Here is a 22,720-nt window from a genome sequence, read left to right on the forward strand (position 1 = left end):
AACAACTGAATCTCGTGACAAGGGTTGAAGATATATTTTTTGGCCGTCCTGGTTTAAGTTTAATAATGCACTAGGACAATTTTTTTAAACATGGAGTCTTGTGACTGCTTTTGTGGTAATTTTATGGGCCTTTCCGTAACTTTAACATTTTACGAGATGGCGTGGTTATTAGTAATTGTATTTTATGGTGGGGTGGGCGTAAAAAGAGAACTGTTGCAAAGTTTCGTTCCTCAATTGCGATTTTTGGCGTAACTAAACATACTTTTTTTTCTACTGCTGAGTGAAATGTGTGTTGTTTTTTTTTTAAATGGAATAAAAAGTTTTATAAATTTTTTCATGTTTCGATTAACAATCGTCAGCGTGATGTAGTGGTCAGAACGCTTTCTACATCACATGAGTTTTTGGGTTCGATTTCCAGTGACCTTATGCTGTAGCGCCCTTGAGTAAGGCGTAATGAACTGTATAAACTCCTGCTGAGCCAGCACTTAACCAGCAGTTTAATTATCGGGGAATTATAATCTCTAATATTCCAAACTGCCAAAGGCAACTCGAAACTGGGTCCGGGTAACTGCTGTTACTCTATGTTTAGGTTGCACATTCGACCTTTCCACATTGAGGATAAAGATAGATAAAAAATCGTTTACTTCTTGAGCAAAGGGTTGAAAACATGATCTTCCACCACAGTTATTGGGCAAATTTATTTATTTTTTGAATTTTAGTTTTTAGCACACATATCTTAAGCGTCTTATGTGTTTTTATTTTTATTTGTCTTCGATGTAGAAATGTTTATTTTATGACCTAAACATAGAGTAATATCAGTTATCCCGACCAGGTCCAGATTTGCTTTTAGCAGCTTGGGATTTTGTACATTTTAATTGAACTATGATTAAGCTGCTGAATAAGGGGTTGGCTCAGCAGAAGTGCATACCGTTTATAGCGACTTACTCAAGGGCACCACAGCATAAGACCATTGGGGATCGAACACACAACCTTTTGTAGTATAGCCATGTGTTCTGACCACTACTTCACGTTACAAGGGGTCGACTGAAAATGAGGGAATGGAAATTGAAGGAACGGAAAATGAAGGAACGGAAAATGAAGGAACCGGAAAATGAAAGAACGGAAAATGAAGGAACCGGAAAATGAAGGAACGGAAAATGAAGGAACCGGAAAATGAAGGAACGGAAAATGAAGGAAACGGAAAATGAAGGAACCGGAAAATGAAGGAAAGCAAAAAAGGAGAGGGCGGAATCTTAAATACTAAAACGCGGAAATACCATTGACTGTTTATTTAGGATTACTGTTATTTATTCAAGAACTAATGAGCGATAATGAGTTAATTTTTATTACCCCAGCATACCCTAACCCTCTTCTATAAAATTCTCGTTTATTTCTAAAATAATATTGAATTTAATACAAATAAACAGTCAACGTAATTTCCGCGTTTTATTTTTTTAAGACTCCGCCTCTCCTTTTTTCACTTTCCTTCAATTTCCGTTCCTTCATTTTCCGGTTCCTTCATTTTCCGTTCCTTCATTTTCCGGTTCCTTCATTTTCCGTTCCTTCATTTTCCGGTTCCTTCATTTTCCGTTCCTTCATTTTCCGGTTCCTTCATTTTCCGTTCCTTCAATTTCCGTTCCTTCATTTTCCATTCCCTCAAATTCCGCGTCCCCGTTACAAGTGTATGCTACACCACGCGTTGTTAAAACCTTGTGGAAAATTAATTTTTTGATAATATATAACGTTTAATTTTTCCGAAATATTCAATACTCGAATGGCTTGTTAAATGACCATCTATGTTTTGTATTTCATCTCTGTGGGTATTTTGCATCGACTATTAGGGTATAGCAGTTAAAAATCATGTTTTTTTAAAAATAGGGTATGAAGTTTTGCTGCAATATATACTTAAGGCGTTCTTGCACAGCAAAATCATGAAATTTACCTAAATTTTTTATATAAGAACATTAAATCGTTTAAGAAGTACGATGAAAATTAAATGCATTTTAAAACAAAAGAAAATTAGGTTATTTTATATATTTCTCAAGTAGGAAATTTTCCTGTCAAGTTCTTTGAAATTGGGAAAATATTCGGAAATATCGATCAACAATCGAGTGACGTAACAATGACTTCATAGTTGCCTTGCTTATGCTGCAATTTGATAATACCTTGCAAAAAAGGATTTACAAAACAAAAAACGTTAATACCGATTTCAATGCAGTGTACAGCGAGCCCATTTCTTTAACAGTTATTGCCATGCCGGCTTTACAACTGTCTAGATATTGTTATTTTCTCTTTCTGCAGTTTAGATGTCGGTTTAAGGCTTTTCTTGTGAATTACAATTTGGTCTGCACGCGCGAGTTGAAATAGAGCATTTTTCCTGTGGTGTGCAAAATAGCAAAATTGTTAAGCTAAGCTAAAAATCTTTCGTTATTTATATAAACATTTTTAAGTATATTATTTACCTAGTTGTTAAGGTGCTTAAACAGGAAGCAGTAGAAAGGTAAATGACATATAAGATCATCATATATGGCCGTCAGTTTATAACTATAAAGCATGAAAATTTTGCATACGCGAGTAAAATACTGATAGCCCTTTATAGCGGTAACGCTAGGTTGTTAATAAATAAAGTGAATGGGTAAATAATTTATTATACTGTTAGAAATGTGGGCTTCCTATACACTGCATCGGGTTACTGAATAATTTAAACAAGCTACAGAATTAGATTGAACGTTAAGAACATGCGGTCAAATTTTATTTTTGCTTCAATCGTACATTTAGTATAAATATGAACTTAGCATTTATTTTTAGCATTAGCTTTTAATGTTGTGTTTGGTCTGTGTTAAACATGTAAGTGCAAGCACAGGTCTGTAAGCAATTTTGCATGACGAAGGGCAAAACAGATTACGAGCGAGGTTTTTGACCTCCTGGTTGTTTTTAAGTTTTATTTACAAAATAAAACGTCAGACTTTTTAAAAACAAATCTGTTGTTTGTGGTTAAGATTACGTTTCAAATCTAGACTTTTTTGTTGAACTCGGCGGCTCTGCATAAACAGACACTTAAAATGTAATAATATCTCAGAAGTTATGTTTGCATTTTATACCAGACTATTAGCAAAAAATCTTCAGACAATTTTATTTTTGATCAATTTGTGTATAGGTAGTTGAATTGCAACTTGAACAGAACGCCCTTTTTGAAAGCTAAAAAAGCATGTTTTAAGTTTAATATTACTTTCAGTTTAAATAGAAGATTTTTCATTATGATTAGTACAAAGCTTTTTGCTGTTTTGATGTGGACTGTCATTGCAAATAATGTGCACAGGTAAATTTACATTAATTTTAAAAGTGGTAAATACCCTAAAAATAGTAAGGACTGTGCCAGTTCTAAACTCAATATTTTTGACCTATATTTAGATTTTTCGAAATGTATCAACTAAGAACATTATTACATTGCGCTGTTTTGTCTCGAGGGGGTAAATAAGCCACATCGCTCTTTTATTGTTGCCTATGAGAAAATACCGAAAACCAATAATTTGACGAAAAATTCCATGAAGTCTCGCTAATAATTCTAATTTAAAGTGATAGCCTGTTTCCAGACAACCCATAAATTACAAACGACTTTTATGCCGCCTAAAACGCAATACAAATGTCGATAATTGTAGAATAATTGATGTTTATAAGCATCTTAACACATACTTGTTAAAATGTTAATCCAATAAAACAAAATATATTATTTATAAGCCACAATTTCACGGTCGATTTGGACTATTTTCTTTATAGTAAATTTAACACAATTAAGTGTACATTTTGAACGTGAATTACATCTATAAATCGATATACCACATTTTTCGCTAATTTAATTGAAAAACTGTCAATTTACGAATTTTAGTTTGGATATCGTCTTCAACATGCCAGCAGTGCTGGTGCACAATACCCAGCAATCGGTCGTTTTAACTACGTTTAATGCAGACGTGAACGAAAGATTGGTGGTAACTATGAACGTTTATGCACTAGCTACTGGAAGAAGGTTATTTACAAAAGAGGTACACTTTAAAAAATCTAATTTGTTAAAAAAAAATGTCAATATTTTATCTTTTATACGTTTTTTATCTAAAATTAAATTATTCAAAATAATTTTTTTTTATTTAGAATAACATTAGTTACCTTGACCCAGCCTCGAGTTGCCTTTGGCGGTTTGGGATATCATAGATTATTATTTCCTGATAACTAAGCTGCTAATTACCTGCTAAGTGTTGGCTCAGCAGAAGTTTATATCGTTTATATCGCCTTACTTAAACGCGTTACAACATAAGAGCTATAGGGATCAAACCCAGGACTTTATGTAATGAAGTTCTAACCACTACACCACGCTGTCGGTTTTTATAATTCCCTATCTCAACATTTTTACGGTGATAGGTTCCATTCGTTACCAGTGCACAAGATAACATTAACAGTTTCTCGTTTAAAATAAATCCATCTCGGTCCGAATGTTCTCCACCTCCCAATTCACCTCCAAATTTACTCTGCGACTCCGAACTGTCGGTCTCCGTGGCGACGTCTAGCGGATCGAGTTGGTCGGATAGAAAGAACGTACAGATTGTAAAAAGAAAAGCCCATATTTTTATTCAAACTGACAGACCGGTATACCGACCTGGCGATGAAGGTATTTTTTACTAATATGTACTGTTTTTTTTAAAAAATCTTAATTAGGCTATATGTACCGCTGTTTCTGTAAATAAATGTTTTATTTACATTTTTGTAAAAGTCATCCTCATATTATTTCTACTTTATTTTATTAGTTCAAAATAAATTGAATAGAACTAGAATATGCCTATACAATTTAAGCTTAAATGTTATTTTAGTTAATATTGTTAACATTCTATTTATGTTTTTTTTAAGTTTTTGTAAGGTTTATACCAGTCGACAATCAGCTACGACCTTTACTCTATTCTATGGCAATGTCGATAACGGTAAGTCCCTTATTTTCTTACGCAATGTTTTGAAAACATTCCCTTATTCGGCGACTACTATTTAAAGGCCAACTGACCATTTGAATCAAAGCATTTCTTTTTTTCTAATGTTATTGCAAGTTTAAACTTTTAAAGGTAAAAATCGCTTTACTTCGATAGATCTTTTCAGGAAATGCGTCAATGTAAACTTTTGAACCTCTAAATATAAAGAAAAGCGATATTTATAATGATGATGTAAATAAGTTGTGTTTACATATGTTGTGTTGTTAATACAGCAAACAGAAATATTTGTGCGATATAAAAAATCGCTTAATTAATAGCCGAATCTAATTAGATTATCTACTAGATTTCAAATGTGTATAAATTTAATGTTAATGTTTGTATGCGTTTAAAATAAATAATAAGTTTATCGTAAAATGCAGGTGTAAGTAAAACGTGTGGTTTTGGCGCGAATTGAACTCATGGCCCCTTGCATCGTATCCTTATGTCAAGATAAAGCTAAGATATTGCAAGATATTACTATTTAAATGATTTTTTCTGTTTTATTTTAAGGCTCCCAACCCGACACCTGGCGGTCATCCCTTATCATCCTGGAACAAAACAAAAGCTGCATCCAATGGAATTTTTTCCAGGTCTTTTTCTCTCCCAAAAACACCCCCTATGGGAAAGTGGGATGTACATGCTTCTTTTATAAGGTTGACTTTGTTTAATTTTTTGAGAATAAAAATATTTAAATTTAAAAATTAGAGTTAACGTTGTTGTGATTTTTAAGCATCCACCAGTTAAGTCATTTAAGCGTTTTTTTATTTAATAGGTAGGTAGTTTTTTTTATTAAATTAAGCTTTGCCACTATATTTAATATAACTTATACTATAAATCATATTATATATAATATGCATACAACTTTTTTAAAAATAATTTAATACATTTTATCAATTTTATTATGTTTTAGTGATACAGTTACTTCTACGAAATTTTCGACATCTTTCTATGTTCAAGAATATGTTTTACCAACATTCAAAATAACGATTGAACCCGAAAGCAATTTTATTTTGCCACATGATATAAACTTTTCCATGACTTTGACTGCTGCGTAAGTAAACCTTGTTAAATATAGAATTAAAGTATTAAACTGTCTACATTTCAAATGAACTAATTCTCATAAAACAACTCTTTCAAATTTTTGTTTTTTTGCAAAGTTTGCCTTAGTTTTCCTCAAGTGATGGTTTGTATGTTTTAAAATGCCATTTATAATTACACGTTAAACTTATATTACTATTTTGGTATTTATCTTCTACTATCTATATTTAAAGCTACATATACGGTTCCCCTATAAGCGGAGTTGCTCATATTCGGTTTGGTTTGCTGCAGCACGATCAATTGGGTCCGGTTCAAACCACTTACATATTGTCAAATCGCTTTTTCGTAAGAGGTCGGATGAATGTTGTGGTCCCAATCGAGAGTCTGGTAAGTCGATTAGGTTGTTCGTTAAAGTTTAAATATAAGTGATTCTGGCTTTGATTTTGATGTTTACTTAAATGTGATTTTATATGTTCAGATAACGGACCGATTAAGTGATCTAGTATCTAGTAATGTTCGGCTTTTTATCGAGGCCTCGGTTACCGACTTGACGAACGCGAAAATGCGTGCTTTGCGTAACGCTGACGTCATATTTACGTCATCACCAGTGATTTTAAACTTGGATAAAACGGCAAATTTTTACAAACCAGGACTGCCATTTAGCGCACAGGTCTGTTTTTAAACTCAAAGTTAAATGTAGAAATACCAAAATGTTGTTATCTAGCCATTTATAATTTTGATGCCATTTCAGGTTACAGCAACCTATGCTAATGACAAAAAGGCATCTGACATTGACGTCACTTTTTCCGGTACAGCAACTCGTAGTGACGGAAGAACGATTTCGCTGACAAGTTTTAACTCCGGCACAGTAACGGTAACTTAATAATATTATATTGTAGTACTTCATTCAGCAGAAACTTAATAAATGCTGTTTTGACCTTTTACTTTGAAGACTTATCACTAAGATTTGCAGCTACAAAGATTATTTGTATTTTCAGACCTGTCAAAATGGTAATGCACTGGAGAGATTTACAGCGCCCTCCAACACCAATAGAATAACAGTTACAGCCACGACGGTATACCAAGCCGCTAACGGACGTTCTTATACAGGAACTACTGAAAAAGTTATATCACCACAGGTTAGCTTTAAAAATTGTAATAAAAAGATACAAAAATTATGCTGGTATACATATCTTAGACCTGGGTATTGTAAATTTACAACCCTATGCACTAATATATAAAATAATATCTGAAGAAAACTTTTTTGTTGTGAATATTCAGATATCTTCTTATGGAGAATATATTCAAATCATTTCACCGAACAGGGATTTTGTTGTTGGTGCAACTGCTCCAATGGAAATATATGTTACTCCGTCTTCTGTCGAAAAATCGGTAAAAGACAAATATAAATTTTGTTTTGACCAGTAGTTTACAAAAAAAATTAACAAAAAATAAATGTGGTTTATATTTTGTATTGCAATCTATTCTAAAAGTTCCATATTTTTTGTATATTTCTTTCAGGTGATATATATTATATCTAGTGGTCAAACAATTTTGCTACAAAGAAAAATACAATTTTCCCCTAACACTGGTAACATGTTAATTCAATTCGAAGTCACCGCCGAAATGTCGCCTACGTCACAAATAACAGCTCACTACGTCACAGAGTCAAGTTCAGGCATGTTTTAAAAAGCTTTCTAGTTTTAGCTGAAAATATTAAATAAATAAAAAAGATGTTGTTTTGGGTTTTAATTTTAACTTTAACAACCCAGTTTAAAAAAAAATATTTTATTATTTTAGGGGTTAATTTTATTGTTGCCGATTCTACTACATTGCAAGTTGAAAAGGTTTGTCGGGGAATCGAACCTGAGACCAACGTGGAAATACCGGGAGATACTATTCCAGTTCCCGGACAACAGGCAAGCTAGTCAAAATCAATCATTTAACTTTATTTTTTTCAGGAATTACTTAAGTAAAATTTAAAAAATGCAATATTTGTAATAACACTATTTTCGATTTTTTGCAAATAAAAAAACTAAGATAAAATCAATTTTACCTAAACTACAAAATTAGACAGATAAATTTAGTTTACTATTTAAAGTTTATTAAATATTATAAAACCATAAATCAAAATTGAAAAAATATTGTTTTTAAATATGTCACAAAATTAATTTATTAAATTATGCATGTTCAGTTAAATTTATACATCACCGCCGAACCAAGCTCTTTTGTTGGCCTTACCGGGGTAGACCAAGCATCTTTATCATTACGTAACGAACATCCGAGTGACGTCAATGAAATGACATCACACACCAGAGACGTGACGTTTAGTGTACTTCGTTCATTCACGCCAGGCTGCAAGGTGCCTTCCGCTTCGTCACCAGAGAAAGCTTTTCCCGAAGTCGGTAAGGATTTTTTTAAGTATATTTTATTTAAAAAAAAGGCCTAATAATAAATATTTATGTTTATCTTTTATCTAAAATTGTTGATCAAAAAACACAAAATAATATGTTTTTACAGTATTTTTATAGTGCCAATTTAAACAAATATTGTTTTTAAACTATTTTATTTCTATTGAATTTACAATTTTTTTTATGTTATTATTTTTATTTGATTTAATGATGTGTTTTTTGACGTGCTTATTCTATTTGTAAACGCACGGGCTAAGGGCTTGAGGTGAGGCTCGAACCCAAAGCCTTTCGGCCCGTGATCCGATGCTATGACCAGTATATTCCACATTACGCAGTATTAATTTTTTTTACACGAAATAGGTCGAACACTTTACACAAGTGTAAGTCACACTATAACTAATTACTCACAACTTCGATGTGAAAACTTTGAGCTAAGGCAAACAACTACAGACCCTCTTCGTAGAAAGAAACGAGCTCTTTTCGGAGATGCAACAATGCTAGTTAACAAAGGTGGTTGTTTTAAATAGTTTATGATTATAACTCATGTTTTATCAGCCTACATAAATATATACCCTCGAATTAATGCAACATTTACTATTTCCATGAATATAATGTTGCTGAGATTTATTATATTTTTGTTAATTTTTTTTGTATTTAAGCGCCAAAATTTTTGGGGCTAAACTACCGTTGTTGCGCAACTGGGGCGATTGATGTTAGCCTCGTGTTACAAGTTGCTCATTCGTGCGAGGAAAGAGTTGAAAACGTAGACGGCGTGGAGTGCAAGGAAGCTTTTTTGGAATGCTGCAAGGAAGCTGAATGTATTCGAAATAACCCAATGAGAAAACATAGATGCGTGTAAGAAAGATGTCTAAATGTGTATGGAAATGTTCAAACTGTAAAAATCTAACTTCTGGCTGTCTAAATATTGTGCTTGTTTTTAAAAAGAATTGGTGACACCTGTTATATTAAACATTGCTATGCGTAATATCGTAAAAGAATGCATTGAGGTCCTAGGTTTGAGGTCCTAGATCCACTATTCTTAATCTGTAGTGCTCTTATGTAAGACACTATAAACGGTATAAGGTCCTGCTAAGCTAATACTTAATTAGCAGTTTAACTACTGCGCAAATATAATTTATTATATTCCAAACTGCCAAAGGCAACTCGAGACTGGGTCGGGGTAACTGATGTTGCCCTATGTTTAGGTCGTGAAGTCTTTTCCACATCCAGGAAAAATAAATATATAAAAAGATTTATATTTTGCGTTGTGTTTTTGTAGGCGCAAAACCCAAAGTCGTACGGTTAGTTCCAATACCTTTGGTCTTCCTGTTATGCCATCGGTTGTCGAGCGATCTTTTGAATTACATCGCAAAAACTTTGATGAAACTTGGTTTAATGTCGACTTTAACATCGGGTAAGTTGTAAAATGTTAATAAATTTTTTCCTTAAACTTAATTTTTTTTTTTTTTTCAAAATTATAGTTAATAAGACATGCTATAAGAACATAACATTTAATTTAAGACAACTTATTTTTTTCGAAACAATAATTACATCAAAAGTCCTTTTTTACTGACTTATTGTTGTATTCAGTCGAAGCGGACGTATAACGTTAAATAATGAATCTACACCACGAGTTAAGAGTCTTCCGGATAGCATAACCGCCTGGTCGATCTCAACATTCAGTTTGTCACCGGTAACTTGAAAATTTTATTATGGATAATTTTGAAAAAAGAAGGCCTGTAGTGTTGCGAATAGTTTTGGGTTAAAAAACCCTTACTATTAATTTTTTTTTTGTATATATCAAAAAAATGTGGGAAAATCAAATGCGCGACTTAAACATAGAGTAACATCAGTTACTTCGACCCAGCCTTGAGTTGCCTGTGGCAGTTTGGGGTATTATAGATTATAATTGCCTGGTAATTATACTGCTGATTAAGTGCTGGCTCAACAGGAGTTCATACCGTTTATAGCGCCTTACTCAGGGGCGCTACAGCATGAGATCAGTGGGGATTGAACCTAAGACCTCATGTCTGGTGTAGCAAGTGATCTTACCACTACACCACGCTGCCGATTGGTTGCCTACTATCCTATTTTCAACCAGGCGATTACAAAAATATATTTTAATTTTTTTTTAAATAAACGAAGCCAAGAAATATTAAAATATTTTACCTAGGCTTGGATTTTATCTATTTATTCATATGGCCCATTAGCTACCTGTTATTACTGTTAGCATTTATAAATTCTTGCACATTTAATTTATTGTTAATGGTATAATATTCTTAATTTACAATGCAGGAAAGAGGAATGTGTGTCGCTCATAATTTTGAATTTCCTGTCGACCATTCTCTTTACATAGAGGTTGATTTTCCCCGAGGTAAAATCGTGCGTGGAACCCAGGTTTCTGTCGAAGTTACTCTTTACAATTACCTCACTACTAACGTTGAGGTAAATTGGTGTTTTTTTAAATACGTAAGATCTTTTAATTAAAAGAATCTTATACAGGATATAGAGATAATTAACACTGTTTTGCTGTATTTTATACACTTACTGCCGATCCAATGCACAAGACTTTTCACAAAATAAAACAAATTTTAGTTATATTATTATTATTATATATTTTGCAGGCTAACCTTTCCTTCGGCAGAAACAAAAATTTATGCAGCCATACTTCGAGTAATTCAGTCATGAACTTAGAACCAGCTTCATCTGATGGAATAGCAAGCACTCGTGTTACTAGATTTATCGTCATACCACTGACTCCAGGAGATCACGATATAAGGGTATGGAATAAGGAAATCACTAAAATTGATCTATATTTTAACACATTATATTTTATAGGCAATTTATTACTTTGGAAAAAAGTGTTTTTATGATTGCTATATTAAAGGGCATTCTGTATAAGACAAAAATTAACAAATTTAACCGTTTGACTACTAACTTTCAGATTGAAATGCGTGCAAGATATTCTGGTATATCTTCGTCTCGGATCGATGCAGTTACTAAAACTTTACATGTGATACCTGAAGGTCAGCCTAAAAAAGAAGTAAAGTGGTTGTTGGTCGATTATAGAGCGGGAAAAAAACGTAGTGCACTTATCGGTAATGGGAGAACAAGAACTATTGATTTTGGAGTAAACTTGAACGCTATTCCTGGAACAGAAAAGGTATGTAACTAACTTCTATTAGTGTCAAGTTTCTTTTCCACAATCTAACTTTTCAACATATTTCAAAACTATCTAAATTTAATTGTACTAAAATGTTTATACCATTTTTATATTATTTGCTTCTTTTTGATTATTTTTAATTTAAATTAGGTTACATTCAATCTGCATGCTTTTGGTTCGGCTGCTTTGCAAGATCCAAAACTAGACGAAGAAGACGATGTTACAAATATTGCCATCTATCTTTATAAACTTCAATCGGCAGTTTTAAAGTATTGAATTTTACCAACAAATTTTCTCACCAAAGAATTGTTAATTTTTTTAAATTAAAATATTTTATTTTATTTAAATCAGACTAAGGCTGTTGCAAGCAACTAGCAGAATAAACGATATCTTTATTGAACAATTGATTACTGATGCAAATAGTGCATACAACGGACTTCTAACTTTTGCCAGGGATTTGTCACCAAATACCGATACAAGTAAGTCTTCTTTTAAAATAAAATTAATTTGTATGTTACTGATATAGACCATAGCTCATTTTAATCAATTTTAATCAAGTACGCAATTTTAATTGAGATTGCATTTATTAAATAGGATTTTATATATACGAATGTAATTCATTTTATTTAGACCCCAAATCATTATATGGATTTGCATACTCGCCCTCCAGCAGTTCTAAACCCGACTTGTTGCTCACGTGCACAACCTTGCGATTATTAACCGATGCAGCTCAACTGATAACGCCTGACGAGGTACGACTTCAGTATGGTTTAAACGTATTCTAATTACCAAGTGTTATTATATAAGGTCCATTTGTTGTATGTTATACTAAGTTTTACAATAGGAGTATAAATAGAAAAGGTTCAAATGTTAGTTGGTCATGCTGCCTTTTCTTACTACCGTGTTACAGTTTTCGATAATATTTTAAAAGAGAGACAATGGATATATATCACTTTCTAATAAATTACCATCTTCTTGTACCTAATTTTTCTTATTTTTTTAGGGAATTCTTAATGGGTCTTTGACGTGGATTCTATCTCACCATGTTACCGGTACCCAAGGAAGGAATTTCTTTTTAAGCAAACCTACAGAAACAGGCTCAGCGCGAAAAAAACGAGGAACAAATCCAAAATTAAAGTAAACATAATTTTTTAAGTTAGTTTTTATTATAAAATTTAATGTCAAAATTGGTTTTACGAATTTAATATTGATTTAACTGAATATAGCAAAGTTACGAAATATTTAAAAATGGGTGTATTGATTATGGTTTATTTTAAACAAAAACCATATGCTAGAAGCCGCCATTTTACTTAACATGAGAAATTTATAACCCTAGCTTACCCTAACCCTTCTCTCTAAAATACTTCAATTTGTGTAAAGATTTGACCAAAATTTTAGTAAGATGTTGTTTTCAAATGTTGGATTTTAGGCAAATTTTTAAGTCAAATGGTTTTTGTCATATAGACAGATATAGTAACATTAAAGTAAAATTGAAAAAATATTTGAAATAATTTTATTTTCATTTAGATGCACGAAACATAATCGCCGTTGCAATAAACGAGACAGGCGCAATTCGAAACAAAATCTTAACAAACTTCCACAATTTTCCAACAATTTAGATAGAAAAGTAGGTGTTGCCTAATACCTAAATACTGTTTATTTTTTTGGCTGTTTTGGTTAAGAATAATTACAATTTACTAAAGGTTTAAGTTGTAAATAAGACTTTTTAAAATTTTGGTTTTAGATTTACCGAACGGCAGTAGTTGGTATTGCTTTACACAACGTTCGTGTGAATTGTGATGCATGGAGAGACAATATTAAACAACCAGTAGTGACATCAGGCAGTACAGTCGATCGGTAAGCATCCAAGCTTCTAATGCCCCAATGTTTTATTTTTGTTTTGAAGCGCTAAAAGTTAAAAGATTTGCAGCGAAAATGTTTTGAAGCCAAATAATTTTAGAATGCATTTAAAATCTTTTTTAAATATTTAAACAATATATTATTTGTTTGTCATTTTTCAGCACTAACCGTCTACAAAGTTTAAATACCAAACTGCTACGAGATTCTTTACGTCCTGCAGCGAGAACGGTGTCACATCAAGTTTTAAAAGTAAGTTTTTCGTACCTAAAACGATGACATAAGAAAAAATTCAAACAAATTTTTTTGGGTCCAAAATTTTACTACGTTTTCTTTTTTTAAGGATCGAAATTCAATTGCAAGTCCCATTACCTTAACTGCGTCTGCACAGATGGTTTTTATGTTACTAGGTCAACTTAAGCCCAAATTTAACAGATTAATCTTAAATTACAAGCGAACTGGATTTGTTAACGGTGCAAGTGTCGCCTGGATTGATGTAAATATTTTTAACGTTCTCTACCTTGTATATCAAATAAATGAATGGGTTTTTTAAACTTATATAAACTATTGATTTGTTGCAGTCAAGTAAAGGTCGGGAAAAAAGAACTCTTAGTCAGGAGCAACTTCTCCAAATTAAATCTTCAGACATAGAAGCTACCTCATACTATTTATATTTACTGGTTTCTAAAGGTATATTCTTATCACTCAGATCAGCACCTAAAGCTGAATAATCTTAAGGGTCGCATAGTTTTTAACTCTATGAACATTTAATTTATATATAATACAGGTGGGGCAGGGGAAAAATATGCAAATTGGTTGTTACAAAACAGAGAAGAAAGCAGAAGATGGGTGTCGTTAAGGGATAGTTTAGCTGCTACAGACGCTCTTGTTAAATATGTCATTGCAAATCCTACGATTGCCAGAGAAACATTAAGCATACAAGTAAATGCTTAAAATATTTTAACCTAAAGCTGTGGTTAATTTATCAAAAATAACTCAATGATAACTCGGCAACTGTAAACCTAAATAATGTATTTATCAATCTTACCCTTTAAAAAGGTGTTAATAGTTATTTGTTTTTATTTTTAATAGATTGAACCAAACTCTGATGGTGACATCCCATACGTTATTGCTGCCAATCAGCTAGGACAAACTACGCCCCAAGATGAAGTTACATTTCCAGTGACAACTAAAAACATGACATTTACGACTGTGGGAAATGGCAGAGCTTGGTTAGAGGTAGATTGTAATAAATTCTATTTATTTTAAAAAATGATTCACTTTTCAATTGATATTCTTTCTTTAGGTTGATCTTGAATACAATGTCCCAAATTCAGACATGACGATTTCTCCCGTTAGTTCAATATCAACATTTTCGTTGTTACCTGATACTAGATCACCGATCATTATCGACCAACCAGAAGAAGCAACGTCACTTTGCCCGTATGACGTCACTATAAATATTGAGGTGGCATCAACTGGTAAGTTTTACAAACACTAAAGCTTTACATATTGATCAACGACTTGGCTATGTTATGTTTGCTATTTCTTTATAAATATTTTACTGTTTTATTTAATGTTAATTGTTACTCGGCATAATGACCGTCCAAACAAAGTCTCTTTTTTATTTTAATATCTCTTAGTTTCCATGTTTCGAAGTGCTTCTACCAGTGCACAAAAATACCGAATTCAGTTAGATGTTGCATTTAAACAAACTTATGATTCAAGCGAAAGCGAAGACCAGACTTATATTGTCGACTTCGGTATTGGTTCGTCTTATATACCCAATGATGAAGACCTGGAATTGGTAACAAAATTACAAATTTAAAAATTGATCTAATAAAAATTACCTGTGTAATTATTATAAAAGTTACAACATGTCACTAACTATATATTTAGTTGTCGAATTCCATCGAGCATTCTATCGATCAATATCGCATAACCAAGCGAGCAATTATACTTTACATTACTGGAGAAAAGAGGATTTCGTTTGGTATAAGTTTGCACAGCAGTACTCCCCATCCAATACCAGTGGTTGTCTACCCAGCTGCTTTTCCTGGTAAACTAACTCTATTGTTATGTGTTTGTTTATGGTGTTTAGAATGTTTATAGGCCCATATTGGATTTTATTGCGTGATTTTAAAACCCATTAAATTTGGTTTAAAACTATTTTAAGAGCGCAAATGTACCTCTTATTACGAACCACAGTACGGTTTATCAAGCCTTGTTACATTATGTTCGACCGGAGAAGATCAGAGCCTGACAGAAAGCGATGTTTGCTTGTGTGCCCACCAGAAAACTTGTCCCAAAGTTTTCAGCAAGAAAAAATCAAACTCTGCTACAACTGCAAAACGTATAAGTGATACTTGTGCAGACAATGTAAAATATGGTAAGAAATGGTACAATTCATGTTAAATATTGACTAGCTTTTAGAGTTGTTTATAGGTCACTAATAATTTTACATATTTATCTTATAATAACTTAAAACTTAATAACAGCAATTGTAAAACTGATTCGGCCGTTTATTTTTTTAGCTTTTAAAGTAAAAATTGTTAGCAAGACGGTAAATACAGATTGGGTCATTTACGAAGCTATAGTTATTGAGAAGTATAAGGCTACAGGAGTCATTGGGGAGGTGCATGTCAACGAAAAACATACATTCTGGTTGAAGGTCACATGTAGTCTGGATCGCAAAATTGCAGTCAAAAAAGATTATCTTATTCTTGGACAAACCTGCGTTCAAAGAAGAGATGGGTAAATATTTAAATATAGATTTGTTAAATCATTGAAATCTTTTAGTTGAATTCTATTCGACCAAAGTGTCCCATCACCGTTACGTTGCCTTTTTTGATTTAAGCTAATATTGTCCTGATAATTTACTTTTTTAATTGGTCATTGTTGCCTTGTTCTTGTCATACCCTTTATTAAAAACAAACAAAATATAATTTGCATACGGTAATTAAAATTTAATTTTTTATTAGTATATTCAAGTTCTTGCTGGATGCACACAGCAGAGTGGAATGGTGGCCAACCCATAAAAAGGGCTGCGACAAAATATCAAATCAATTAAGTAAAACCATTTGCAAGAAATTAAACGATTATAATTACTCCATGAAATTAGACCAATGTACATAATTTGCCATATGACTACTACACCCTGTCTATTTATTTACTACTTTTTTTAGATAAGGTGGTAAACACAACCACTACGACCTTACAACCTATAGGTTATGTAAACTGTCAAATAACCTTTTTCGGATTTTATTATTTGCTTTATACAATATTTAATGCCGAACAAAAACGAAATATTTACTAATAATGAAATCCGGTGAAGCAGTTGTAGTCCTTAAGGCAAAAGGCCATAAGTTGTAAACGTTTTGTTTTATTTCTATTTAAACATGTTTTAAGTTAGGCATCATCATAATTTTTTTACATGTAAATTGTAATTATTTTAAAGTCTGCAGTATTTTTTAAAACATGTTAACTTGTACGTAATAAAATAAAATGTCAGAACGTGGGTGTTATTTATAAACAAAAATATGATGCAATAAAGGTTGCTGATAAACAAACTGTAACTGATTTATTTTAAAGGCTAAATTCTACTTAATGCATAAGGCAGATATTCGACTTCCCCTTAATGCGTAAAACAGGTATTAGAGTTCACTTACTCGCAGGTCTGATTTCATGTTATGCGTAGTAAATTTTACATAAAAATGACTAATGCGCTACGTCAATAGCTAATTTTCCGGTACTACTTAATTGACAGTTTAAAAGATAAACGTTTTTATTTAATTAAATGTTTTTGTTTGTAATTAAAAGTTACGTGATGTCTTTTACGGACAATTTAATAATCAGACTTTAAAAGGTATTAAATGTCAGAAAATCAATAAAAATTTAAAAAGAAAACATATGTTGTATAGCCTAAACGTCGTATAAATAGATAGCTAATATTTGTTTTTATATTTTACTTAGAAGTAAAGCATAAAAATAGTGACGTGTTTTGAACATTTTTACTAATACTATGACTTGCAGTCATAGCCATCAAAAATTTTATTTCGGCTGTTTTTTTTTAGTTAATTTAAAAAACAGCAAGAAAGCATTGTAAATACACTATATAATGGATAATAGGAGTGAGTTGCAAAAGTTTCAGTTGTCGAAAATAAACAACAATGGTACTAGTGACAAACAAGAAAATGACCTTGCAGATTGTGATGTGAAAATTAAACAACAAAAACAGGTGAAAAGTTTATTATATTATTTATATGTCTGTATGTAATTATTTTTACCATTTCGAACATTTATTTTATTAATATTTATAACACCATTAAAAATCTCATAAAATAATTTTTTTAATTTTTTTTACAAGAAACTGTCTCTTTGGGTCAGTTGGTCAGTTACACTGGTTTTATTTGCTGGGGTTTTTCAGTATGGGTATGCTGTTGGGTCTGTAAATGCTGCTAGAACCCCTATTGGTGAAGCCATACAGGGATACTCTTTGGTATGTAACAAAATAATGTTTTTTGTTCATATAAATTATTTTTTTTATAAAACATATTAAAATAATATTTGACTTTATTACCAGCATGCTTTATATGAATTCTAAACCTTTATTTTTTAAATATTTAATTGAAATATATTGTTTTTTTGTGTTAGGCCAGGCATAATTCCACCATGTCCGAGGATGCTCTAAGATTAACACAAGTCATAATATCGGCTGCTTTTCCATTTGGTGGTTTAATTGGATGTTTTTTGGTCAATCCGCTAGCTCATAAATTTGGGATATTGGTGAAGATTTAGATTTTTTAAATTTTTGTTAATTTTTTGGGTTCGGTATTGTCACAGCTTTTTATTAACTTAATTTTTTTGTAAATTTACACTTTTTCTTTGCTCAAACAATGGCCTGTTGACGCTTTATGCAAACCAAACTTGATGGTGACTTGAGTAAACATATAAAACCACTAGTTAAATACCTTGTGTGAAGTTTATTTAATCAATTTCAAAGCAGACACTTAATCTTTATTGTAATACAAATAACAAAAAATTTAAATTTTACGAAATTTCTAAATTTTCTAACAAGAGAACCTTAATTTTAATAAGTTAAAAATAACATTGTTAACAACCCTTTGTGTTTATTTAGCAAGCAATGTTTTATTTGCATGGTGCTACAGTTGTTGCTAGCATACTTCTTGGTTTAAGTGATGTGTTCCAGTCATACGAAGTAATTATAATTGCCCGAATTATAATTGGTATTGTCAGCTCAACAGCAGGAACAGGTAATTTGTTTAATTCATTTTGTACATTTCCAAAATTTAACAAAAAAATTTTAAAAAATGTATAGACTATATATATATATATTATTTTCAAAAAATTGTTTCGAAAATTCTAAAAAATTTATAAAATTATAATTGCCAAACTTTTGTGCTATATTATCATGAATTTTTTTTTTAAATAAGTTTATTTTTCAACTTACTAATAAACCTTTTAAAATTTTTACATTGCAATAAAAATTTTATAGTTCAACAACGCCTTTTTAATTAAAAATATTAAAACTATAAAACTTAAGTTCCAACAATAATATTAAAAGTTCCAACAATAATATTTTATTTTTAGTAATAAAATTTCATAATTTTTGAGCATAAATATTAAAACTACATTGGCTATAGACCGTTAGCGATAAAATTGAAAAATTTTATGCATTAATATTTGATTTACTAAACTAAAAACAAAACTTTTTTTTTAAAGATAACTTTTCCAAATTTAATAAAGTTTTTTTAAAGTTAATATTTATCATTTTACCAAATTGTTTTATCTATTTATTTTTTTTTGTCATTTTAATGTTTAAAGGTATGGCTCCGTTATACAATATTGAGGTCACCCCAGCTCAGTTTAGAGGAACATTTGGTGGGTTGTTGTCTGCTTTTATTAATGTTGGCGTTTTATCTGCCAATATTTTTGGACTTCCACAGGTTTGTATCATGCAATTCACTTTTTTTTAATTTTTTTAATATATTATAGTTTATTAAGACAAAATTATTTATTTGATTTATTTTAAATGACTTTTTTTAGGTGTCTTTTATTTAAGACCATATTAAGTAAATAAAAAAGACAAAAAATATTTCCATTTATTGCAATTAACATTGGCATATAACAATTTGTCAAATAGTTTAACAACATGTCAAAAATTCAGGTTTTAGGTAACTCAAGTTTGTGGCCCATTTCCCAAGCCATTGTTGGAATTCCGTCTTTCTTGTTTTTATTACTTAGATATTTTATGCCGCAAAGTCCAAGGTATAATAAAAAAAAAATTTGTTATAAAAAAAGTTAAATTTTTTATTAGTTTGAATATTAGTTTTTTTATTAGTTTTTTTTTGATTATTTATATAAAGCCTATAAAATTTTTGTTCTATAGTAATAAAACTGATAAAATTATGCGACATTTTAATAAAACTTTGTAACTTCGGCTATAAAGGGTAGTTTTGTCTATTAATAACCTTTAATTTTAGTAGTAAGTTCTCGTAACTTAAAACATTAATATTAAAACCTTTTAAATTTTAGTGTTCGAGCCTCATAATTTTGTATATTAACCTCTGTTAATTTAGTAAAAAAAAATGTACTTAGCACTTAAATATTAAAATTTTACCTCTAAGTAATCAGGTTTAACATTTAAAATGAAACCTGATATCATTTTTTTAACCAAAAACCTGAAAAACTAGTATATTCTATAGAAGCATAAATAAATACACCTAAAAATTATTTGTGTAAAATTTTTTTAAAGTTACTCATTTTTTAAAAATATTTTTTTTATAAATAAGTATATATAGGTGTTTTTTTTTTATTAGCTAAACAAAAATGTTATCCAAATTTCTGGTATTTAAAAAGTTGTACTAATCATTAAAAATATATTCTTTTGAAATAATAAATAAATATTTTTAGAAATCTCTATCTAGTTCATAATGACGTCGAAGGAACAAGAACCTTACTAAGAAAATTAAGAAATACTCACGATGTATCTAATGAGTTGGAAGGATTAAGAAAAGAAAAAGTGTCATCTCAATCTGTGCACCGAATGACTTTGAGACAGGTTAGCCAAATGTCATAAAACATTAACCCTTTAAATTAGGCATATATATATGCCCTTTTTGAATTTTTTATAAGGGAAAGTATCTACCTAAAAATATAGAAAAGTGCATCAACAAAAAATATAAAAGTTTCACTTTTTGTTAAGATTTTTTTGCTTGAATTTGATTTGTTTAAAATTTAATTAGATTTATCTTATTTAAAATACTTTACAACACAGGTATTAGGTGACAAAAGCCTTCGAAGACAAATTATAACAGCTGTTGTGGTAGCAGCGGCTCAACAATCCACTGGTTTAAACGGAGTGGTAACTTACATGAATCCTCTGTTTTCATTGGCTGGTATTCCAGATGATTTTGTCTCCTACGCATCGATAATTGTGGTGTCTTGTGTGGCCTTGCTGTGTTTTTTCTTTGTAAGTAAATCAAAGATGTTTGGTAAAACATTTTTGTGTAATAAAATTGTAGAAACATTTTTATGAAATAAAATATTTATTTCGCAATATTTTTTTGTTAATATTAATATTGAATTGTTCTATAAATATTTTATTAAACATACAATTAAAAAATCATTTAAATATAATTTTTCTTTTTTAAAATATAACCCAACCCCTCAAAAAATTTTCTTTATTACAAAAAAAAAAATTTTTTTTAAATAAATTTTTTCCAGTCGTTGCTTATGGACAAATTGGGAAGAAGACCCTTGTTGATTACAGGATTTGTAATACAGGCAATATTTTTACTGGTTTTGACAATCACTATTGAGGCCCAAGATACAGCATCTTGGGTTCCCTATTTTTCCCTTGTTGGTTCTGCAGGTAATTTATTTTTTTATTCGTTGAGTTGAATTATTTATGTTTTTTTACTAATTTTTAAATTTTTATGATTTTTTGTAAATACGTTCATTTACAAATTTGGTAACAAATTACTGTTTAAAACTGTTGTTTAAAATCTGTTTAAAATTTTTGTACGGTTCTCTAAATATTCAGAAGCATTAATCAACCAAGAAAAGATCTGTTTTTACTCATTAAAAACTTTAAATGTTGTACTACTTTTTAGGTTTTCTTATTGGATTTGCTATTGGGCCTGGTCCAGTAACATTAGTTTGTATAGTTGAATTTTTCACTCAAAATTCTCGTGCTGCTGCCCTTTCTCTTTCAACAACAACTATGTGGTTAAGCTTCACTATTATTGTGGTAATATGGCCTTACATGCAAGTAAGTTGTTTTTAATGAATTTACCAAAATTGTGCTGCAAAGATTTTAAACATAGGGTTCTGGGTTTTACTTCTACTGATTTTATGAAAATGCTATTAAGTAAGGCACTGTAAACTGTATAAACCACTGTAAAGTTAAACATTTGGTAAGTCAGTTTTTGGGCAATTAGGATCAATATTATTCCAAACTGACAAAGTCATATTTAAGGCCTAGTCAGAAAAACAAATGTAACTGTTTTGTTGGGTTGTATAGTCGGGAGTAAATAAATACAAAAAAATGTTTTTAAATTTTACAGTCCAGTTTCACAGTAAAAATTTTTATGCTAATTAGGTTGCAATGGGTGGTTATGCTTTCTTACCCTTTGCTGGGATTGCTATACTTGTGTCTACCTTTCTATTGATTGCGCTGCCTGAAACTAAAGGTCACTCATTTATTGAAACCCAGAGAAACTTCCATAATATTAAACTACCTTGTAGTAAGGGCGAAAAAGTTCCGGTTAACGACAGATCACAGATGGTTCCATTGTGAGTGTTACTAATCTATTTAAAAAAAATCTAGAAAGTTCCTTTTTCATTAAATTTGTTTTAATTTTTATTTATATATACAATAAACAATTTTTAAAATTATGCAAAATATGTTGTAATTTCTACAAAGTATTTTATTTGTGATAATTTATTTCTATAGTTTAGTGTTGTAAATTTTTTGAGTTTCGTGTTACTTAAAAAAAAGTTTTATGTATGTTTTTTATTTTTTAATGCTGCAATCATTTATCAGCATAGGGTAGTGTTGCATTATTTTATTCTATTTTTTAGTCAATTATTAAATATTTTCTTATACTGCACTGTTCAATTTATTTTTTTATACTACACCATTTAAACTAAAAGTTTTTTTATTCTGTACTATTTACACTTCACAATAATTTATATACTTTGTTTTTTGTGAATTTAAA

General features: G+C 30.6%; 2 protein-coding genes across 3 annotated transcripts; both read left to right on the forward strand.

Moving 5' to 3' along the window:
* Window positions 1-2,911: 2,911 nt before the first annotated feature.
* LOC145741202 (complement C3-like) lies at window positions 2,912-16,991 on the forward strand. 2 transcript variants are annotated; one of them, XM_082558758.1, is made up of 39 exons: window positions 2,912-3,319; window positions 3,412-3,470; window positions 3,887-4,040; window positions 4,414-4,660; window positions 4,897-4,967; window positions 5,520-5,662; window positions 5,920-6,060; window positions 6,281-6,434; window positions 6,526-6,717; window positions 6,799-6,921; window positions 7,046-7,186; window positions 7,329-7,439; window positions 7,569-7,725; window positions 7,848-7,966; window positions 8,242-8,452; window positions 8,819-8,968; window positions 9,118-9,313; window positions 9,738-9,872; window positions 10,049-10,151; window positions 10,754-10,903; window positions 11,083-11,238; window positions 11,403-11,621; window positions 11,772-11,890; window positions 11,973-12,100; window positions 12,252-12,373; window positions 12,625-12,758; window positions 13,149-13,248; window positions 13,366-13,478; window positions 13,643-13,730; window positions 13,822-13,974; window positions 14,060-14,168; window positions 14,266-14,420; window positions 14,571-14,717; window positions 14,785-14,959; window positions 15,122-15,285; window positions 15,378-15,537; window positions 15,655-15,867; window positions 16,013-16,232; window positions 16,460-16,991. In XM_082558758.1, exons 3-39 carry the CDS (start codon window positions 3,906-3,908, stop codon window positions 16,611-16,613), a joined length of 5,508 nt encoding a protein of 1,835 aa, XP_082414884.1. In that variant the 5' UTR covers window positions 2,912-3,319; window positions 3,412-3,470; window positions 3,887-3,905; the 3' UTR covers window positions 16,614-16,991. The 2 variants fall into 2 exon arrangements, with proteins under 2 accessions (XP_082414884.1, XP_082414877.1); XM_082558751.1 differs by lacking the exon at window positions 3,412-3,470.
* A 569-nt stretch (window positions 16,992-17,560) lies between these two features.
* On the forward strand, window positions 17,561-22,656 carry LOC145761560 (solute carrier family 2, facilitated glucose transporter member 5-like). Its single transcript, XM_082574590.1, has 11 exons — window positions 17,561-17,715; window positions 17,845-17,976; window positions 18,132-18,263; window positions 18,616-18,751; window positions 19,323-19,444; window positions 19,666-19,766; window positions 20,412-20,559; window positions 20,776-20,970; window positions 21,225-21,372; window positions 21,614-21,771; window positions 22,102-22,656. The coding sequence occupies exons 1-11, from the start codon at window positions 17,596-17,598 to the stop codon at window positions 22,297-22,299; spliced, it is 1,590 nt and encodes a 529-aa protein (XP_082430716.1). The 5' UTR covers window positions 17,561-17,595; the 3' UTR covers window positions 22,300-22,656.
* The last annotated feature ends 64 nt before the right edge of the window (window positions 22,657-22,720 follow it).

The sequence above is a fragment of the Corella eumyota genome, chromosome 1 (assembly GCF_963082875.1).
Source record: "Corella eumyota chromosome 1, kaCorEumy4.1, whole genome shotgun sequence".
NCBI lineage: Eukaryota > Metazoa > Chordata > Ascidiacea > Phlebobranchia > Corellidae > Corella > Corella eumyota.